Here is a 20428-nt window from a genome sequence, read left to right as displayed (position 1 = left end):
GGCCTTGTAGATTGGGAGTTTCGAAAACAAAGGGGAAGGGGGTGACTGTGGTTGTGGTAGGATACATGATTTTAGTTCTGAAACGGGGATATAGTTATAGCATAGGCTAGCAGTTAAGATTCCTCTCGTGATAGTATTGTTCTACTGTCACGAATGATCTTGTCTAGAGCCAAAAAGGGCAAGTGGCTCATGGCCACAGGCGCTTTGCTTTACTTATTAGTATTTGATTGTATGCATTTTCTGGTCTCAATATCTATAGCACCGTCCCATGCTGTTCGTCGTAACAATAGTCCAGCCCGTAGGACCACCCATGCGGCAATGGAAGACCAGAATCAGTGACGTCGTTCAAGGCCAGTCAGAAGAAAGTTCCATCTGGTTTGTGCGAGAGCAGACTTTTGCCGAAAAGCTTGAAGTGACTTTCTGTTTGCCACCTTTCGTCTTCCTTTCGCACATCCCTCCCACATCTCAAACCACCCTCCATGTCATATATCCTATACGCGTAGTACGCGCATCGGGAAAGAGGTTTATGGAAGACGTCAATCACTATATAATCCAGCTATCAGGACCTCTGCTCCACGGGCAAACGGTCATCTATCTTCCTCGTTATTAACCGAGCGGAGCTGCGGAGAGCCCGGTACGGCCGTGGAATCTTTTGCCGCCCGGCTTTTAAACTCAACAGCAACGCGTTCAATAGCAGACGACTCTGACTCATAATATACTTTCAGGTCGAGTGTTGAGGGTCCCTCACTGCGGACGGGATCGCTTGCATCTTCGGCCGCCTGCTTTACATTCACAACATACGTCCATCTTTCTCATCAGGGGGATCTTCCATCTTAATCCTTCTTTATCGATACGAACACAAAATCTCCCTTCCGCTTCCATCCAGAGACCTCGTTCTACCTCATTCTACCTCGTCCTCCGAGTACCCTTTCCCCTCCGCCCCCCTTGGCTTGCACGATCGTGCTTTCGAGTCTGGTTGGCCACGCCATCTACCCATTCGCTTGCCTGGCCACTAGTCCGATTCAGCCATCTTCCGTGATTGAATGATACGCACAAACGCCCACCATGCCCCTCACGGAGCCTAGTAGGACGGGAATGGCTCGACTTTTTGCGTTCGTGGAGGACTGGCTAGACAAGCGAAGCGCGCAATTATTTCGAAAGTTTCAGCACAAGGTTTTTGGGTTAACCGACCAGGAGTGGGACGCCTTCCACACACTCCTCGGGTCCCATGAAGCCATGGGCATTGCTGTGCAGCGGAATCGATGGTTCGCGACGAATACCGCCTACTTTAACGACCTGGAGAGAAACGGGACAAGTGACGAGGCGCGAGACTTGGCAAGAGAAGCGTGGCAGATGTACTATTTCGAGCTCAAGGAGAATCGAGCGGTCTGCGAACAGATAAAACAAGCTATACGCGCTGCAGAGGAACGGGTAAGGCACACGCCAATCTACCGAGCATTCTACTGCCGCAGGCAAAACAAGTTTTGGTTCCACGATTATCTGCTCCTTATGCGATGCATCCAGTCAGGAGGGTGCTGTGCGAGAGTGGACTGCCAATGTTGCTTAGAGGACCGGGATCCCAGGTTTGGTGTTTGGCAGGGGCATTGCACCCCTGCTTGCCTTTGCTGCACGCAGTACTATAATATCAATGAGCCGATAGCGAATCTTGAAAGCCCAATCACGCTTCCATACAGTCTTCGGCCAAGGGCGGAGGACACTGTCAGCCACCAGATGATGGATGTTATGGTCTGGAATCCATAAATTAGCTCGTTTTGAGCGAATCTTGTTTCACCGAAGTACTATGGCATGTCAGTGAAATTACGTCGAGGGCGGAAGTATGCTCTTTCCAAACTACCATTGTCTTCTACGGTAGGAGCGAAGGAGTCACAGCGAGATGATTCTTTCAGATTCTGGCCGTGGATGGGATCTCATGTAGCAATCGACCACCTCACAATAGACGGAAAAGTTCTTCTTGTTAAAAGTTCTCGATTTCATAGACCAAATGCCCGTCCTCTCCACCCCCGTTCCTGCGGCCGCCGACTCCTCGCCCGCCACTCCGCCCGCCCTCCCTACCATGGAGGCAGTAACAGCGGCGGCCAGTGGCTTGGTCAGTTGGTCGACCGTTTGGATCCTGGTCGTTAGTACAATTTTTTTGTTGGTAGTGGCGGCTGCGTGGGAGTGCTTCTCCCAGAGATTCGGCGCCCGGTACGTTACAGCGCGTACTGATACGCTCGGCCTAGGATGTAACTAATAGGCTGTATGTAAATAGGAGGGAGAAGTTGAAGCTTCCCCTAGGGGATATGGTCCACGAGGTCTCCCCCGATTTCTTCATAAATCTCCTTGGCAAGGAGAATTTCGACCGGCGTATAGTACCTGTTTCCCAATCTCCAATGGATTAGTAGCTAAGGACGCAAAGTCATGGACAAAATTACCGAGTACGAGATGGCGAAACTCGACCACAAGATACGGCAGCTTCAGGGCGAACCGACCAACGGCGCCTCCCCTTCGACTCCTGCCGGCGCATCAAGCGCCAATGCCGGGGATCCGCGACGGATCCCACTGCGCTCCCACCCCCAACCTACCCCCGCTCCGACCAACGCCGGCCAAAGTTTGCCCAAAAAAGCCCTGGAAATTGGGGCCGATGATGAATCAGTACTCTCGACCGGCTCCGCCACTGGGGCTGACAAGGGTGGTGCGAGTGGAAAGATAAGGGCCCGAGGCAAGCCAACCTGAGCCTCTGCCAGGATATCGGTTAACATCATGTATAAAATAACATGTATATAATAACATGTATTATTATTCGAGCAATCGAATCGTGACCAAGAGTCCATTGATCAAGCAGAATGCGATCTGCAACTTATGCTAAGCCCTCTAGACATCCATTCCACCACAGGAGGCCCTGAGAGTGGTGGTTGAGGGGGACACGGGGTTCGGAGAGGAAGGCTACAAATACCAATAACGGGAGGACCTCCCCAGTATCAGGAGGAGCTGGGAAGTATCCCGATTCACCCTTTCATGAGGTTGTCTTGGACCAAGTGTTCCTTGATAACTGGTCCTTTGTACTACCCTCTTAAATATTCTCGCATTGTACCCCATTCTGCTCAGACACAGGACGCTACATTGATATATTCTCTCCCAGAATTCCGGGGCAAACAATCACAGGAATAGGCTTTTCTTTTTTGGACTACTTACAACATCAGGAAGCACACTGTAAACGCGCACAAAGCAGAACCCTACTCAAAGCGATTAAAAGGATTCCCTATAATATGGCCCTTGAAATCCCCCAACACGGTCGTATGAGCCCACGGCTTCAAGCCAACCTCCTCCTCAACCGTCCTCGCGAAACAAGAACTCCACTTCAGACGCGGATAGTGCTCAATCACATCCTTGACCGTGTCTTCGTGGACGAGGTGTGCGTGGCCGCCCGTGTTGTCTGGACATGTTAGCCGAAAACGCCCGACCCCGAGGAACAAGTACCCAGAAAAGGAAGAATGACATACCGAAAATCGTAGCCAACTGCACCAACTGCCCAACCGCCGTAATACTTCCAACATCCCTCAGCTCCTGATGCCGGATAATCGCCTCGGCTACGCTCTCGGCCTGGGCGCGGGGCGCAACGGCGCGTCCCTTGTTGTCGTCGTCCTGATCGTGCTGCAGGACATCGAGCGCCAGATATCCGCCGAAATATTCGAAGCTCAACCGCGTCCCGCGCAGATTCTCCCCCGTCGTTCCGATATCATGAAGCACGCACGTGAGGAAATACGTTTCGTCGTCGAATTCCCATTCGGGGAATGCGTAGCGTTTTATGGCGAGGCCGTAGTGGTAGACGCGGAGGGAGTGGTTGTAGGTTGGTTCCGGGAGATGAGCTTTTGCGTAGGCTTGGATGCGTTGCGAGAGGGGGGTTGATGGGATGGGTGTGGAGGAGACTGGGGTGTATGGTGGTGGGATTTTGGATTCTAAGATGGAAGAGGTGGTGAAGAGGGTGTTGGGGGAGGAGGGGACGGGGGTGAAGCCGTAAGTTTGTTCGAGGGTTGAAGACATGGGTTGTGGTATTGGGATGATTATCGTGGTTGATATGGAATATAAGAAAGGAACAGGAGGATACACGGGCTATTTATGCTCTCTGAGTATAGAGCATGTCAGCCCACGACCAGAGTTATGCTGGGTCATACTCTTCAGCTGTCCGCATTATTAACTTTCTGTGCTTATGGAAGCTGGTGAGAAATAAGGCTGGGGTAGTATCAAGTGTGACGTCTTCTTGGGGTCTGGACTGCGCCCTGTCCACGTTGCCCTTACAAATCCCGATGCTCGTCAACGGATCGAGTCACGATTGGCCACCCCCTCTCACCAGAGCTATGCCAGATTAGGAAGTTAATTCTGGTGGCCCCCGAGGCAGCGGGAAGTACAGTCTCGCTCTTTTTATGATGACAAAAAAAGATACTACTGGTCATCAGCAACCCCCCAGTATCTGATGGCGACTCCGGCTCGGTCAGCAGCTGCCTTGATTCCGTCAATCGCCTCTTCAAAGTCGAACCAACCCGCCGATTCGTGGATGAAGAAATTGATCTCGGACAGATTTGGTAGAGAGTTGTTGCTCAAGACTTTGTGCAGCCGGTGAAATAAAGTCGACCAGTACAGCTCAGCGCTCTCCTCCGCATTCACCGCCCAAATATCGTCATAGAACCGCAGCGTCTCTAGCCCTTTTGGCAGGAAGGACTCGAGATCTGGAGCGTCTTGCAGAACCGCTCCGAGGTACGCGACAATTGGGATGCGGAGATCAAACAAGGAAGGGAAGTCGTGAAACACGCACATTCGCTCTTCGTCGTAGGGATGCGGGGTCGGCGGGTTGATTTGGTCGAACCCAATAATACCCTCGCCATAGCTAATGTCGATCAGCTGAATTGTCTCGCGGACTTGAAGGAAGGCGCGACCCAAGTTGCCGTAGGCCAGGAAAATCCCGCTGGGCTTGTACCTTGCGCCTAGTCTAAATGATAGCAGGCGCGGGCACGCAGCAAGGACCTCATCGATCCGCCCCATATCGAGTGCAAACCCGCGTAGGGAGAGGTGCTTTATTCTCGTCGTCGGTGGTCCGCCCTCCAGCCATCCATGAAACCTCCCAAACAGCCCGGTCAGATGGAGTTCTTCCAGGTTGGGAAGGTAAAGGAATGGAACAGCCGAAGCAAAGGGGGTCATGTCAGCCGCCCAGCGATCCCTCCCAGAGCCATACGTGAGCGAGCGTAGCGAGGTAAATCGCCGGTCATCGGAAAGCAAGGCGAGAGCCTTGGGATCAAACATCTCCGGAATCATCCTTGACGTACATTCTGCCTCGATCTCGAGATGTAAGAGGTTCGGCGTCAACATTACAAGAAGCATAATGTATGGCTCGATGAGATTGTTCTCACATGCTCTTATCCACGCCGTCGCACCAGGGTGCCGCTGCAGTTCCTGGATAAACTCATGCTGCGCGGCGCTTGGTCGGACAGGTAGGCTCAGGATGTCGCGGGCGCATTTGATGGTCAGGTTGCGGACGCGAGACGCCAGGTCCGGACGGTGAAGGAGGGTTCGGAAGAGGAGGCAGAGCCGGCGACGTGGGTCTGGGACGTGCAGCAGGTTCTCGGTGATGTCGCGGTAGATGACGTCCTCGGCAATGTCACGCAGGTGTCGGGATATCAAAAGAAGGGGAAGATAATCACAGTCCTCGATGGTGTACTTGAATATCTCGATCAGAATTGACACGGGTAGATCAGAAAGGTGTGCCATCGCTCCTTGCATGCTTGGGTTGCGGGGTTGACGGAGCTGAAGGGCTCCGCCTCTACAACATACGAGGTTACGACAAATGAGGTTAGCGCAGCCTGAGCTGTCTGTTTGCTGGAAACCTGTAAGTCAGCTACGTGTGTCCTTGACGCCTCTACAAGGGCAGATAAAGGACTCAACGAGTTTCTGTTTCCGTGTCGGAATGGCGGACCAGGGACTGCCCTTTTTACTCGCAACTACGGAAATGATGAAACATGAATAACTGGTTTTCAAATTACTCCTATGCTATAATAAGAAAGTATTTAACACCCCTAGTAGAGCACCTTTCGAAACAGATTAAACATCCCTGCACTCGGGTCTCCAAACCCGGAGTAATCTCCAAGGCGTCCAGCCTAAAAGCATTCATGCTGAACCATGGCTTCCGCCATCCTTCAGGGATCTTCTTACTCCCTTTGCTTATCAGCTTCAAGGGCCTTGATGACATCTCTCGCTTCGCTGAGCTCGTTGTGGGCCCCTATCAACTCCTCCTGAAGCCTCCGTACCTCAGCCCTGGCCACCTCATACTTGTCCTGCCACTTGAGATTCATCGCCTCCACCTCGGCCACGCGAGCGTGCGTCTCCATTCGATCCCTGGTGTCCAAGCGCACGAGCCGCTGGAACATTTCGCAGCGGTTCCGTTGGATCTTGAGTTTACCCTGGTCATTATCCAGTCGGAGTTGGAGACTGCTGATCATTCGCCGCGCTGTTTGAAACCGTTTGATATCCTCCTCCCATCCGAGCACAAGCTCCTGGATCCTCTGCAATGCATTTCGAAGCTCATTGTTGGTATCTTTCCGTTGGACCACAACCTCTTGATTCGCTTGTCTCACTGGTTGAAAGACATTGGGGGGGCCGCTTTCGTACTCGACGCGTCTCCGGTCGTAGATCCGCTTGGCATTCTCGCGCTGTTTCGCAAACGCCGCCACACGGCTTGGGTCAATGGTACCTGCACTCGCTGGGGCTGTACCATCTCGTGTCGATGGCATGTTAGCATCGGCAGCGACTGTGCGGGTTGTATCTGCGGCAGTTCCATTAGAAGCTCCTGATTCAGCCACACCTGCAGCACCAGTCATCTCCACCTCTGGAGAAGTCATGCTCGGTCCGGTATATAAGGGTATACTCACGTCGTCAAACCCTGCGTCGCCCTTTGCAAACCACTCCTCTGCCGATTTGTCAAACTCGGTCCACATGTTATCGATGCCTTGGGTGTTGCTGGGTGTTGGCGATGTCAGACGGACTTGCTCGGGGGTTGCCCTGGCTTGGTTGGGGTCTTTGTTCTGCTGTGTCGACATGTCGACTTGATGTGAAGCTGTGCGTGGTGGGTGAGTGAGGCACCTCTGCCCCACCCAGGGGTATTGTCAGTCTATTTATACCTGTTTAGCCTTCTTTCATGGATTATGGCATTGTTTGCTCGTGCACAATGAAACCTTTGTTGGGCATGCCTCTGCTTTGTGCACTATGTCTTAGTACCGCCCTTTACTCGAGAACAAAGCCCATTGCACTTTCGACTTCGCAGGCAGAGCGGTTTGGAGCCCCTCCTTCAAAATAACCGCCAGATCAAAGCATCGATCATTAGACAATGTAGTCATCTTTTTTGGGCGGGTCGAAATCAAAGTCTATATTTGCAGGCTTGCCTAGTATCTCTACTCGGTTGGCCTGGATGGCAGATTCCTGACCTGGCACTACAAGTGCTGTTCTATAATAGCTGGCTTACAGTACTCATCTTGGGATATAGGAAATATTACGGAGAGCAATCTGGATGGTTATCAAGCACATGCTTATAAGATGCTTCAAATGAATTCATTCCCTAAATGTTTGAATTATCACTTGCAGGCGTCCCTATGGAGCCGTTTCCCTGGGCTCTCCCTGGAGCCTCCCTACTATAGCCATCGCCGCCTCATACTTGCCCTGCAGCTTCGCATTCATTTCCTCGAGCTCCGCCACACGAGCCAGTAACCCTGAATACGTCGCCTTCTCCGTAAACGCCATTTTCTTATATGTAAAGCTCTTGTTGCGTTCGATCTTCAGTTCATCCCGAACCTCCTGGTACCGGCCCTCAAGCTCCTTGAGCGCCTCGCTTACCTCGTGCTGCTTCAGGTCCTCCAAACGCTTCACCTTCATCTCATGCGACTCCCTCCTGTATCTGCTGCTCCGGTGCCGTTCGACTCGGAGCTCTTTCCAGGTTTCCTGGTACATGTGCTCAAGGTCCGTGATCATTCCTCTGAGCTCGGATGGCTGCTCCGGGATGCGCGTTTTGCATTCGGCGCAGCAGTTGGCTTGGGCCTGGACTACTGTCTTCATTGCCTCGCGCTCCTCTTCCTCCGTAGTGTGCCTGAGAGTGTTGTCATCTAGACTGCTGGTGGGAATAGCCTCAACCTGCGGTGCAACATCGCCGGGAAGGGCGCCGCCACTTATCGTGTGCTGTGGCGATAGGGTCACGCTGGGATTCATATAGCCAGCATCAACACCCCCTGCAACAGCACTAGGCACGCATGGCGTTGGCTTGGGGACACCTACAGCATCATCGTCAGTCATCTGCACATCGTCAGTGGGGACCATGCTCAAGCCGGTATTCCCTTCATCCTGCGCAATCCACTCCGCGTATGGTGGGAACGTGCTCGGTCCAGTCCAGGTACTTTGGTTCTGGTCCAGTGCGTTCCACTCCTCCTCCGTCTGACCGAAAAAGGCCCAGAAGTCATCGCGGACGGAGGTCATGTCGACAGGGGCTTCTAGTGTGCACTCAAGACTTGGCTCTTGCATTGGGTGGTCGCAGCCAAGGAGTTGGTTCTCATGTGATGACATTTTTGGCGCTGATGATGGTGACAAGGTGGGCGTGGGATACGCGATAACCCACTTACCATCAGAGGGTGCACACTGTTGGTCTACTTATAGGTGCATGGTTCCTTTATCTCCACTCTTCGAATACCATTCCATTGTTGATTATAGGAACAGACCAGATCTTTATTGCACCCGCCATTGTCTGGATAGCACGCCTTTGTATCCAGTGCTCGCATGTAATGGACCCTTTCACTCAACAAAGTCATCTGACAGAGTCGAGGTTTCTTTATCCATGGTGGATGGATAGAGATGTATTCAGCGATCTTGAGCATCTGTCAGATATAACCAGTGACAGGCAAAGAAACCGAGCTTCAAACAGCAGCACTTTCAGGAAACGCAAACCAAACGCAAAGTTTGCCAGCCTTATACTCCGCTTACGGGTGTGATATATCACGGGTCGATAGACGGATCGCTCCTCTAGGAAAGTCCACGTCGGGCCAGAAAGGTGTTCTCACAACCGATTTCGGCCGAGTTGAGAATATAAGATCAGTCCTAAGCGACTTTAATATTAGCACCTTGCAGACCTTGTGACAATAATACTGTTAGGGAAGGAGTGGAGGGCCGCTGGACAGGCTCCATAAGAAGCTCGCCTCTCGCTGCGAACCTCTGCAACTCCTATGCAATCATCCCCGGTACCTTGATCTGTATCGCTATAGAGTTTGTGTTGGAATGTCATTACATCATGTATTCCTTCAAGTATCTTTACGATTTGCAAGGATTCAGAGTCTCGCTATGCACTACCCTGGTGTTTGTGCTAATAAGGCTAACCCTGGTCACCGTGCCGCTTGTCTCTTCAACCTGATCTTACTCACCTAGTTTCGACTCGTTGCGTCCGCTAGAATCTTGTCCGAAAGCCCCCTTACTATACGATGTATTGTCCGTCACTCACTTCGGGCCAGGCGGTTGGGGTGCAGTACTATCTCTAGAGTGCTCTATTTACTTTGGAAACCAATAGCCTCCAAATCTAGAGTTATCGCGAGGGTCTACCTAATCCAAGGTCATCATTTCCCCTATCACTTCGAGTTCCTCTTGCAGTATTTAGACCCACATTCGGATCCGATCTGGGATATTGACTGCATCCATATCAAGATTCTCATTGCAATATTTACCTGGAGACTCACTCTGAGACTCGCTGGAATGCTGAACCAGTTGCTCAGTCGTGTGCCTCTTTCGTTGCTGACCTAGACGTTGACCTAGGTGCGTCCTCCCTTTAACTACAGCTGTCACTATACCCATCTAACCCACAGCTCATCCATCGGCAGCTAGCCCTCCACACAAACCGATGGTCCGTCTCACTTCTACATGGCGCAGAGTAAGCTTGGACTATTTGGGATCAATCACTTCAATATGTGCAGTATTAATAGCCCAAGATCCCAGTCCGCGGAGAAGGTAGATAGCACACAGAAGCAATATCAGAGGAAACGCTGCATAAAAACCTGCTTGGCAGTGCATACTGCATGGTATCAATCAATTAATCTAGGTAGGTATGGTATTAACCTATTTCAAACCCGCCCAGTCTGGCCCTCCCCGGCCACTGGCCCTCCGTATTCCGACTGGACGCAAATCTCCGTCGTCATTAGAATCCCCCGCCCGTGGCGCGCCGCCGCGACCGGATCCTCGCTGGCAGTCCCAGTCCTAGACCCAGTGCCACTGCCGCCCCCATTTCCACAACTCACACTGTCACTACCACTCGCACCGCTCAACCTCTCACTCCCCGTCCCCCGACTCGCCGTCCCCGACCGCGCCCACGAAAGCGGATACATGGCCTCATCCGCCTGCGCACTGGTATACGGCGAGGAAAAGAAGTGCTTCGTCGCCGTGGCACTTCGGGGCCTAGCACCGGCGAGATTCGTATTCGAGCTGCTACTCCCCTTACTACAGCGCCAGGCAAGATTAACCAGCGGCGCCAGTGTCGGGATGCACGCGGCCACGATGATCAGGTACTGCTCGATCGCGATCCAGATTACCAGGTTGACGGTGTCCCACGGGTAGTCGGAGCGGCTTGTCAGGCAGGAGAGGTTGATGGTTTTTATTATTGCGGCGGTCATGGCGCTGTACGGGCATCTGGTTATATTTGTGGTACTGGTTTGGGGGGAGTGAGGGAAGGAAAGGGGGGAAGGGGCGTACATTATCCCAAGAGATAGTAGAATCCCAAGCCCGATTTTCAGTCTCCGTGTCATCTGCAGATGGTAGATTGTGAAGAGCGGGTATACGGCGAGGACGAGGTCCGAGAAGGCGGATGCAGCTGTTATGTTAGGGTTATTTACAATAGATCACCAGAGGCACTGAGCTTTCCTCGGAGCATGTGGTAGACAACTTACACCCCTGAAAAAACGCATAATCCCTCTGAACCTGCGGATCCCAACACTCGCCATGCACCGCTTGATCCCAAAGCCTGTGCGTCGGCGCACACTGCCCGTAAATCGTATACACACAAACAACATTAACAAGCGTCATAAGAACCAACCCGCCATACATCACCGGCGCATGTCGTCGGCTCTTGACCTTTTGGATAATCCTCAGCAGAAACAGTCCCACAGAGACCTTGCCCCAGTTAGTCGACATGACGTGGAACCCCTGCGAGAGCCAGTTGTATTTCGTGGATTCCATGACCTGGTACGGTGTGAGGTCCGCGGCGTGCCGGCCCCGTCCCGTGGTGCGCACTTATTGTTGCGAGGATTGTGTTGATTATCGCGCAGAGGAGCGCGAGGAGGATCGCGGTGTCGTCCCAGCCGAAGGAGCGGAGGAGGTGTGTGCGGAGGAGGTGTGTGCGGACGAGGATGCGGAGGGTGACCAGGAGGGTGCTGAGCGCGCAGAGGGGCCAGGAGACGGCGAGGAGGATCCAGCTGCGGGACTCGAGGGGCATTGTCGCGGATTTTGGGGACGGGGTTATTGAGGGGCTTCGACTCCGTAGCGAAGAGAGCATTACCTTATAGCGGCTTGATCTACGAGGGGAACAAAAGGCCGCCATCGTTCTGATTATGGGATTCCAATCTCTCCCAATAAACCGAGAGCCGGCATGAGTTATTATCTGACCAGAGTGTAGGTGACTGGGATGCAACCACATGCTATCTAAAGTAAGACAGCCTTGCCAGTCATTTTGATCTCAACCGGAAACAAGCCTTGTGTCTAAAATTAGTGCCCGTCCTAGCTACGATTAGGGCCAGTCGTGACAGTAGACCCGGCGCTTTATCTCGCAAAATTAAAAAAAAAAAAAAAAAAAAAAAAAAAAAAAAAAGGATCGCTTGAAATTCGTCTTCTGCTTGATCAAGCCTTGATCACATTTTAGAAAACTACTTCCATCTTGATATACCTCGAGCGAGTTTTCTGGAGACCCGGGCTCTGCCATGGGACATATATCGTAGGGGGGTTGGCAGCTTCGTCTACCTCGTATATCTTAGTTATTTCGACTTGATAAGAGTATGAAAATGAAAAACATCGACAAGCGATCATTCTTATACCAGAGTGGATCGGTATTATTGAGCGGGTTGTGTATAAACGTAGAAAAAGAACAAAAATTTTACATGCTTCGTGAGTACATCAGTAGGATATATACAAAAGAAAAGAAAAGAAACGATAAAAAAGCAATCTAATCACTGTCGAGAACAATAACCTCGGCCTCGACATCCCCGACACTCTCAACACTGAGGACATCGCCAACATTGACCCCCGTGATGAACGCTCCATCACCCTCACTCAACACCGCGTCCTCCCTCTGATCCAGGCGAATCTTGGCCTTGCCGCCCTTGGTCATGGGCAGATGCACATACACATTCCTCTTCTTCCTCTTCTCAACCACGCCCTCACCACCCCCAACCCTCCACTCAAACCTCTTCCCCTCCCCAATAAGCCCCGCCCCCATGACAAAGTCCGCATGGATCGGAATCGTCCCCTCAATCATCGGCACCGCATCCGCCTCTTCTTTCGGCGTAGCATCAACACCACCCTTGAGCGGCGACAAGATGGGAACGAACCCCTGTCTCTTGGCCTCCTCATCAAAGCTCTTCGTATGATACTGCGGCTTCAACCCGGTCTTCCACGGCAGCGCCCAGATTTGCAAGAAATGCACGGGCTTGTCACTCTCGTTCTGCTCCGAGTGCGCGATACCTGTTCCGCCCGTCGTAAACTGCACGTCGCCGCGCTTCATCCGGTAAAAGTCCTTTCCCTGTGTACCCTCGGCGCCCTTGCGAACCATTGAGTCCCGGTGCGTCAATTCCCCCGAGAGGATGTAGCTGAAGATCTCGGCGTCGCGGTGCGGGTGGGTCGGGAAACCATTGTGTGCTGTGACGCGGTCTTCGTTGAGCACGCGCAGTGAGCCGAAGTTGGTGTACTTGTGGTCGTAGTAGCTGGCGAAGCTGAAGGTGTGGAAGGACTTGAGCCACCCGCCGTGTTCGGCGTACCCGCGGTCGGCGGAGCGCCGGGCGATGATCTTGGCGTGCGAGAGGGATTTGGACATTGCTGTTGTGGGTTGTGGTGGGTTGATTGTGTGGTGAATGCTTTTGTTTTGATGGAGATGCTTGTAGTTGCAGTTGTAGTGCTTGACTGACACTGATGCTTTTTTCAGAATGATATCTCCTCAATGGCGACCCTCGCAGAGCCTTTTATACTCGCTGAATCTCGCTGGGTCCAGTGGGTCCGCAGATCCTTTATCAGCATCGGCTAAGCAGCGAACTCAAAAGCTGTTAATAGAATCCCAGCAGTAATTGATTGCAATCGATTGGATTGCTATTCAGGAACATTCTCCTCGCGCCTTGGACCCTCGAGAATCGGCATGGAAATACGGATGGATAATGCGTTGATAAGGATTTGCTGAGCATCCAGTGCGGCGCGTTGGATTTGTCACTGATTGTTAAGGATGACTGGGCCAATCATGATGTCATCTTAAACGCCGCTGGTGGCCGTGCGTAGCACTATACTTTGTTAGGTCAAGTGTATCCCGGACAGCACAGCCGCTGCGGCTGAGAAGATTGAGGGATGACGCTCCGCCGAATATCCGTAAATCCGAAGCCGAAGCCCCCTACGACATGTCTGCCAGACGAGATGCCCTACTCGAACTCGACAAACGCCAACTCGGCCACCATGGATGCTTTCATCTCCTGCTGCTCCTTTATTAAAACCTCCTTTGCCATGCATACTTCCCCTCTGTAACCCTACCATCATAATGCGGCCGCTGCCCACGCAAGAGGCCTTGTAGCATTACTTGGTATCGCAGACCTGATTTCGCGCCAGCAATTTCTCTATACACGAGTGCAGTCATATACCCAAGGATTATAGACATTGGCCAGGGCATCACTTGTGTCACTATAGAACAACAGCCATTGACCGGGCAGGTGCGGGGGGGAGAGTCCGCGCAGTAGAGCAAACCGAACTTGGCGAACCGTCTCGATGCAAGGCTTTTCTCAGCTTCGACGATCTGGATGACGATCTGAGCCTTCTGCTTCGCCGCCATGGTCTTGCACACTCCATATAACATGGTCACGCTTGTTTCCTATGAGGATATACTGGTTTCCCGCCGATGTCTTCGATGTTTTAAACTCGAGAGCTCCAAGTGTGGAACCGACAGGCCAAGTATATTCCTGCGCTGATGCAAAAGTGAATTATATTCCAGCACCAGGCAGCGACGCGGGCATACGATAGCAAAGGGACTCGCACGGACAAAATCGATGATATGACATGGGGCATCGCAGTTGGGCGGTGGGGAGGTATCGCTCCCATTTCCCCGCAGGGGATGCAGTATGGGGGATGTGCATGGGCGAGGAAGTTAAGGGATCCGGATCTGTGGGTCAAGTTCATGTCAGTTGATTCTATCCTAGCTGTTCCCTAGGTACTCATGAGACCATTGATCCACATCACCGCCAGCACCAGGCAACTGCAGATGCACGCAAATCACACTCTAGGAAGCCATTCCTCAAAGAAGCTATTAACATTCATCATCTCCAAGCGCCCATCGTCAGAGCTGTATGACCAGGGCAATACTATGAACTCCTCCTTCCTGCCAAGGAGGCGATGCGCCAATAGTTCACCCAACGTCCAAGTCGTGGCCAGACCCATGCCATTGCACCCAGCGCAGATCCACTCTCCTTTGCCCGTCCTTGAAGTCCATTTTTTGGAGAGCTGTCCACAGATTGGCTTGGCGTCCGCCGTGTATCCGCAGACCCCGGACCATATTTGTGGCGGTTGCTCCACCCCCGCGAAGCGCCAGGGTGTAAATACCCTGCGCAGGACGCGAGAAACGTGATGCCCAGCACCAGGAGGTGTCCGTGTATCATCATGGTCCATAAGGGCCTGATAGTCCAGGTTGTCTGAGCGTACGAGGACACGTTTGAACAAAGTTTGGTTGGTCAGCCCGAGCTCAGTAACGGAGTGCTTACCCATCTCGACCGAGTTGTGAATGTAATCGTGGCGTGGCCGGGAGACTTCCTGCCATATATACTGCGGTCGCCCCACGCGTCCCGGCGAGGTTTCGGGGTCATAGTCAAACTCGTGGTAAGCCATCGTCGTTCGCCAGGGAAAGATTCTCTCGGCGAGATGAGGCAGCAAACAGGAAGTCCACCCGTTGGTGCAGTGGATGACATGATTGGCTCGCACCTCACCACGACTTGTCATCAATGTATACTTGTGGCTGGTAAGGCGAGAATTGTAACCGACCTGCTGGACTGGCGTGTGTGTGTCGATCGACAGCTGGGCCGGATACTTCTGGAGCAACCGTTCGAACAGCCTTGTGACCAATCTATACGGGAGCAGAACTAGCCCAGGTTGCTCGGTCGTGCCATGGGAATTGATAAACTGGTAATACTTTGATCGTAGGCAGTGGTCAGCTCTGCAGGGTCAGGCTTGACATTATCGGATGAACTCACAGATCTGCTGTCATCCGGAGTCCTCAGGTCCCCGGGGTACGACCACTGCGCACAGGCTTTTGCAAAGTTTTCTGCGTATTGATTCACCGATGCAACGTCAGCAGGATCTACAAGATTCGTCACGGACTTGACAGGAGCGAAGTGGTAGTCCGTTGCCGAAGGATCGTTCCGTACGAGCTCCACCAGTCGATTATAACTCTCGCCGGCGAATCGATTCAAGGCGTCAGCTGCAAGGATGTTACGGCTGGCGATCGTGTCGGCAAACTCGTTCGCTGTCATCAAGGCGGCGACCTGGCCACCGCTGCGGCCAGTGGCGCCGCTAGCCAGCCCACGAGCTTCGAAAACGGCAATGGTATGTTTGAGCTCGCTTTCGGTGAGTAGATTCCAGGCCACACTGCAACCTGCAATGCCAGAGCCGATGATTGCGTAGTCGACTTTCTGGGGTAGGGCCGCAGACTTCGTGTCGTGTAGCGGATGAGGGGGGTTCGGTGGCCAAGATTGACGGTCGTCTACTGTTGGGATCCTTGCGCCGTGTCTGACGTTTGCTATAAGCATCTCTTTGATCCTAACCCGCCTGGCTTCGTCGGAGTTTGCCATGATGCTGCTCGTCGAAGGCCGGACAAGGTTAATCTCGAGACGGGGATTTGTTATTTAAGTCGGTTAACGATAAACGAATGTACTATATTTGTTTGATAACTGTGAAGAAAAGATGTGAAGCTGGTGTACAAAAGAATCTCTTCCGGCGTGGCAGAGAAGAAGACGCTGTCGCTTGAGCGGCAGGAGCGACTTAGGGCAGCACCGGCGTAGTCAAGGACATGCCCAGCTATCGACAGAAGCGCTGCTGGGCATGCAGGCTGCCCTCCGCCTGCGCCGTGCCTTCCTCGTTGATTTTCCACTTGTCACGTCATCTTCCTTCAAGTCTTGCGGACGGAGTTCGCTCCATCTCCGGGTCCCCCTCTTGCTATACTTATCATCTCTGAATCAATATTTACTACCTACAACATGAACTATAGGTGAGTGGGCATATCCCTGGGCCTCCAATGCTAACGCGCACCCCAGAAGACCAGCGCCCAGTGGGGCTCCACGACTCCTGCCTGTCCGTGGCCTTCCCTACGATGAACGAACCATCTACGAGCTCGGCACAAGTCCACCCTTGCTCGCTGGCGCGTTCGGCTTCCCATCCACAGACGGGCTCAATGAGAAAATTGACACCATGCTTCCGTCACTCACAGCTTGGTTGCGCGATATCGAATTCATCGACGGCGAGCACTGGTCCATGATGGTCGACACGGTGACACTGATTCGGCTTGCACGGGATCACGATGTGGACGACGTTATTTTTTCAAACAATAGGCCTGAGCGAGGGGCGCTTCAAGGCGTGACAGACGGATACCTGCCGGAAGTGCTTTCTCTTTGGCACATTGTCGACATGCTGGGATATCGAGATGGGAATGTTCTTGAGCTGGACCTCGTGCAGGTCCTGCACACGTGGTGCTTTATGCGGCTGTATGAGATCATGCTGCTCTGGGCCGCGAGGAAAGGGTTCTCGCGGCGGAAATTTCCATTTTACATTGCAGTCAACCCGCCCCGGTACGATGGCACATGGATCCATCCGGGAGTCGTGGAAGCAATCGAAGCGCTCGATGAGATTTCCAGCCCGGGCACTGATGAGGTCGAGTGGGCCAACGAGGTGGACGAGTACATTCGGCAGCACCGGCGGAAGACGAGGTCGCCCTCAGTGTATTCGACAATGGACAACGCCAGCCTCGATCGATTTTCCAGGTCGATGCCTCATCCAGGAGAATTTTCACGAGAGAGCCGCAGGGACTCGCCTTGGTCACCCGTAACCGACTGGACATTGCCGCCAGCGGAGTCAATCGAGATAGATACCAGCATGTACCCACCATCACGCGAGCCGACGCCGCCCCCAGGGCCAACATCAGCAGATATCCCCAGGCATTCACCTCAGTCAACCATAAGCATTCACTCATCACCGCGGTCCGACCCAGATTGCGCACAGCCCTCGAGTTGGACGCTGTCCGAGATGCCATCACCACTCGAGCCCGACGAGCCCGCGCCCCCAATACCCCCGCGACGACGAGCTCAATTGTGGCAGCGTGAGAGCTGGGAGTGTCCGACCCCTGGTAGACCGTCATCACCGTCTGGGCTCGATGAAGCTATCTCTGAAGATGACCTGAAGCGATGCCAGTTAGAGTCGACGCCCCCACGTTTGCCGTCTCCCATGGTCCCGTTGGAAGAAGCGCATCTTGACCAGGATGGACCAACAGTTGATATACCATTACGAGGAAGACTGGCGAGCTCGACTCGCGCCTACAGACGGCGATCTCCGCTTCCATGTATGCCCGAGGTGTCGTATCTTCGAAGGGTACTCGGGTCAGCATCCCCGGCAAAACGTCGCCGAAGCCGGTCGCCAGAGGGATGATTGGACCCCTTTGGGATATACGTGTCTCAACTAGTAGCTAGGCTAGCGTAGTTACAGAGTATAGCATAAAGTTAGTTATTCCTCATGCTTTTCAATGTAATGGTGTGTGTGTTTGATCCGGGGATTGTGTAGACCCGAGTCAAGGGCTAGACGTGTATCAAGTAGCATGAAGGCTGGACATCCGACCTCAGTTCTACCACAAACGAGTGTATCCTTCAAACTCGTTACAAGCCTCTCTTCTACGTCTAGATCACAATATAAAGGTATATCTTCATTCTTCATAACCAAGGAAGCATGCATCTACTCCACATCAACCGCCACCCCCATGACCTTGTCCAGCCCCTTCTCCGCGCCCTCCCACTCACGGCCAACAACATCCCTCACCCACTCGCCCCGCGGCTTCAACCGAAACCTCAGCGGCTTCGGCTCCGTCATGAATCCCACAACAACCATCGCCCACGGATCAACCTGCTCCCCCTCCCCCAACGGCTCCACATCAAACGCCCACAGCAAACTCGCCACCTGCAGAAACGTCCCGTCCGTCGCAACCCGCTTCCCCTGACAGATCCGCCGGCCCTGCCCGAAGACCGGCAACGGCAGATCCGAGCGCAGTTTGCCGTCGCGGATCCAGCGCTCGGGGACAAAGTCGGACGTGTTTCCGAGCGCGGGATCAAAGACTTTTTCGTCGCGCCCGATCGCCCACGCGTTGGCCATGACCGTTACGCCCTTTTTGATTGTTGTTCCCTGGAATGTGTCGGCGTGGTCTGCGCGCCGCGGGATCGAGCCCGGGGAGATGGGCCGCCACCGGAAGAGCTCGTGGGCGATTGCGTCGAGGTAGGTTAGTTTGCTGCGGTCGGCGAAGGTCGGGAGGCGGTCGCGGCCGACTACTTGGTCGAGGACGGCGTGGGCTTGTTTGACAAAGGAGGGGTTGTGCAGCGCGGCGATGAAGAGCCAGAGGATCTGGCGGGGGGACGTCTCCATTCCACCTTGTATTGACGTCGCGAGGGTGAATGCGAGGTCGAGGTCCGAGACGGGAGAATTGGCCGGCGCGTATTTCTCCGCTGAGGCGATGGCCTGCTTCGTTGCGTTCCAGCCGGGGGCGTCGCGACCGTGTTTGAATAACCGCATGTACAGGTCGACTTGTGAGGCGAAGAGCTTATCCGCGTGTTGCTGCCAGGGGGAGAGGAAGGTGGGCAGGTGGCGGAGGAAAGGCATGAGGTCGGGGAGTTGCGGGTTCGCGGCGAGGTGCGTGACTTGCGCCTGGGTGTGGATGACCTCGTGGAGGATCGGTTCTTCAAAGCGGGGGATGCGCAGGCCGTAGTGGAGCGCGAGAATCACCGACGACTGCGTGCGCTCGAGGAGTGGGTAGATTGCCTGCGTGCTGATTGTCTCTCCGTCTGCGGAATCGCGCAGCGCGCTCAGCAGGTCAAAGACGAGCTGCTTCGCCTCGAGCTCCATGAGCGGCTGGTACTTGTTCGCGGCCGGCGCACCGAGACTCGGCGAGAGGATGCGATGGTGCAGCTTCAGATGCTCGTCATAGTCGTGCATGAGAGTGAACCGCGACCGACCGGGCTCCGCGCCCGTGATCATCTCCATGCTCACGGACGCCGGGCGGTTGCTGTACCATTGGCTGCGTTTGGAGAAGAGCTCGACGACGGCCTCGTACGAGTTGAGGACGACAATGGGGACGATGCCGAAGAGTTTGGGGACCGTGATCGGGCCGTGTTCTTTGGCCCAGGCGTCCCAGTTTACGAGCGGCTTTTCGATCGGAGAGCTGTGCAGGTCACCGATGAGGGGGAGCTTGAGGAGGGGTTTTTCCGAGGCATTGCTGCTGTTCTTTGTGCGGAGGTAGAACAGGGTGAGGACGCCGATGGCGAGGACGACTGCGATGGTGAGGGCCATCGTCGCGATTTACAAGGAAGGCAGGCTATGCAGTCTGCGAACTCGAAGAGTTGAAGGCGCGCGATGGCGGGGAGGAGGTTCATATTGTGCTTTGAAAAGGAGAACTGCCCGCCGTTCATTCGCGCACGGCATGCCACATGGTTTAGATGAAGACCCCACGCTGGCCACAGCAGCCAGTGAAATGACGACCCCAAGCAAAGGCAAGAACTCACCCCCACAGAACTCTCAAGACTGACTCGGCGGTCTGGACCTCCAGCACTGGACAACAGTCTGTCAGCAGTCTTGGCCGAGTAAGGCGCCACAGACGCTGATCCCAATGGCCGGGGAGGCTAACCTTTCGAACCCGTTGGAGGGGCTTCCGTGTTAGGAAAGAGCGGCGAGTTGTGACAGCCATTTCAAGACTGGATCCATGGTCCGGTTGGATGGTTCCCGAGCGCCGCGCCGCTAAGCAGGGGCCGTCGTCTTAGCCTGCCACAAGCGACGAGACGTGCCAATCAGGCGGTTCTTCAGGGTGGGTGTGCCCCGTCTCCCAACGGCCCCAAGGATTTTTCTGTTTCACCGTCGAGTCAGCGGGATGAACGGCATCTGACATGTC

General features: G+C 53.8%; 10 protein-coding genes across 10 annotated transcripts; 2 read left to right on the top strand and 8 right to left on the bottom strand.

Moving 5' to 3' along the window:
- The first annotated feature begins 815 nt into the window (after positions 1-815).
- Positions 816-1962, top strand: BJX68DRAFT_230044 (uncharacterized protein). The gene has a single exon (XM_071039160.1). It carries the CDS (start codon positions 1066-1068, stop codon positions 1759-1761), a length of 696 nt encoding a protein of 231 aa, XP_070902305.1. The 5' UTR covers positions 816-1065; the 3' UTR covers positions 1762-1962.
- Positions 1963-3025: 1063 nt separating this feature from the next.
- BJX68DRAFT_230043 (putative urea hydro-lyase/cyanamide hydratase) lies at positions 3026-4071 on the bottom strand. Its single transcript, XM_071039159.1, has 2 exons — positions 3501-4071; positions 3026-3433 (listed from the first exon to the last, which is right to left on the bottom strand). Exons 1-2 carry the CDS (start codon positions 4039-4041, stop codon positions 3234-3236), a joined length of 741 nt encoding a protein of 246 aa, XP_070902304.1. The 5' UTR covers positions 4042-4071; the 3' UTR covers positions 3026-3233.
- A 369-nt stretch (positions 4072-4440) lies between these two features.
- Positions 4441-5772, bottom strand: BJX68DRAFT_230041 (uncharacterized protein; the record flags this gene model as incomplete). Its single annotated transcript, XM_071039158.1, has 1 exon — positions 4441-5772. One exon carries the CDS (start codon positions 5770-5772, stop codon positions 4441-4443), a length of 1332 nt encoding a protein of 443 aa, XP_070902303.1.
- A 425-nt stretch (positions 5773-6197) lies between these two features.
- Positions 6198-7085, bottom strand: BJX68DRAFT_263639 (uncharacterized protein; the record flags this gene model as incomplete). Its single annotated transcript, XM_071044746.1, has 1 exon — positions 6198-7085. The coding sequence occupies one exon, from the start codon at positions 7083-7085 to the stop codon at positions 6198-6200; it is 888 nt and encodes a 295-aa protein (XP_070902302.1).
- Positions 7086-7632: 547 nt separating this feature from the next.
- On the bottom strand, positions 7633-8595 carry BJX68DRAFT_263638 (uncharacterized protein; the record flags this gene model as incomplete). Its single annotated transcript, XM_071044745.1, has 1 exon — positions 7633-8595. One exon carries the CDS (start codon positions 8593-8595, stop codon positions 7633-7635), a length of 963 nt encoding a protein of 320 aa, XP_070902301.1.
- A 1538-nt stretch (positions 8596-10133) lies between these two features.
- On the bottom strand, positions 10134-11497 carry BJX68DRAFT_263637 (uncharacterized protein; the record flags this gene model as incomplete). The annotated part of the gene is made up of 4 exons (XM_071044744.1): positions 10134-10695; positions 10759-10876; positions 10953-11175; positions 11252-11497. 4 exons carry the CDS (start codon positions 11495-11497, stop codon positions 10134-10136), a joined length of 1149 nt encoding a protein of 382 aa, XP_070902300.1.
- Positions 11498-12027: 530 nt separating this feature from the next.
- Positions 12028-13427, bottom strand: BJX68DRAFT_203237 (pirin family protein). The gene has a single exon (XM_071037591.1). The coding sequence runs from the start codon at positions 13085-13087 to the stop codon at positions 12221-12223; it is 867 nt and encodes a 288-aa protein (XP_070902299.1). The 5' UTR covers positions 13088-13427; the 3' UTR covers positions 12028-12220.
- A 1090-nt stretch (positions 13428-14517) lies between these two features.
- Positions 14518-16085, bottom strand: BJX68DRAFT_263635 (NAD(P)/FAD-dependent oxidoreductase; the record flags this gene model as incomplete). The annotated part of the gene is made up of 2 exons (XM_071044743.1): positions 14518-15426; positions 15489-16085. 2 exons carry the CDS (start codon positions 16083-16085, stop codon positions 14518-14520), a joined length of 1506 nt encoding a protein of 501 aa, XP_070902298.1.
- A 405-nt stretch (positions 16086-16490) lies between these two features.
- On the top strand, positions 16491-17931 carry BJX68DRAFT_263634 (uncharacterized protein; the record flags this gene model as incomplete). The annotated part of the gene is made up of 2 exons (XM_071044742.1): positions 16491-16501; positions 16548-17931. The coding sequence occupies 2 exons, from the start codon at positions 16491-16493 to the stop codon at positions 17929-17931; spliced, it is 1395 nt and encodes a 464-aa protein (XP_070902297.1).
- A 151-nt stretch (positions 17932-18082) lies between these two features.
- On the bottom strand, positions 18083-19422 carry BJX68DRAFT_230038 (cytochrome P450). Its single transcript, XM_071039157.1, has one exon. It carries the CDS (start codon positions 19387-19389, stop codon positions 18232-18234), a length of 1158 nt encoding a protein of 385 aa, XP_070902296.1. The 5' UTR covers positions 19390-19422; the 3' UTR covers positions 18083-18231.
- Positions 19423-20428: the final 1006 nt, after the last annotated feature.

This window comes from Aspergillus pseudodeflectus (genome assembly GCF_044049435.1).
Source record: "Aspergillus pseudodeflectus strain CBS 756.74 chromosome Unknown BJX68scaffold_8, whole genome shotgun sequence".
Taxonomy (NCBI): Eukaryota; Fungi; Ascomycota; class Eurotiomycetes; order Eurotiales; family Aspergillaceae; genus Aspergillus; species Aspergillus pseudodeflectus.
This window is presented reverse-complemented; position numbering and strand designations above follow the sequence as displayed.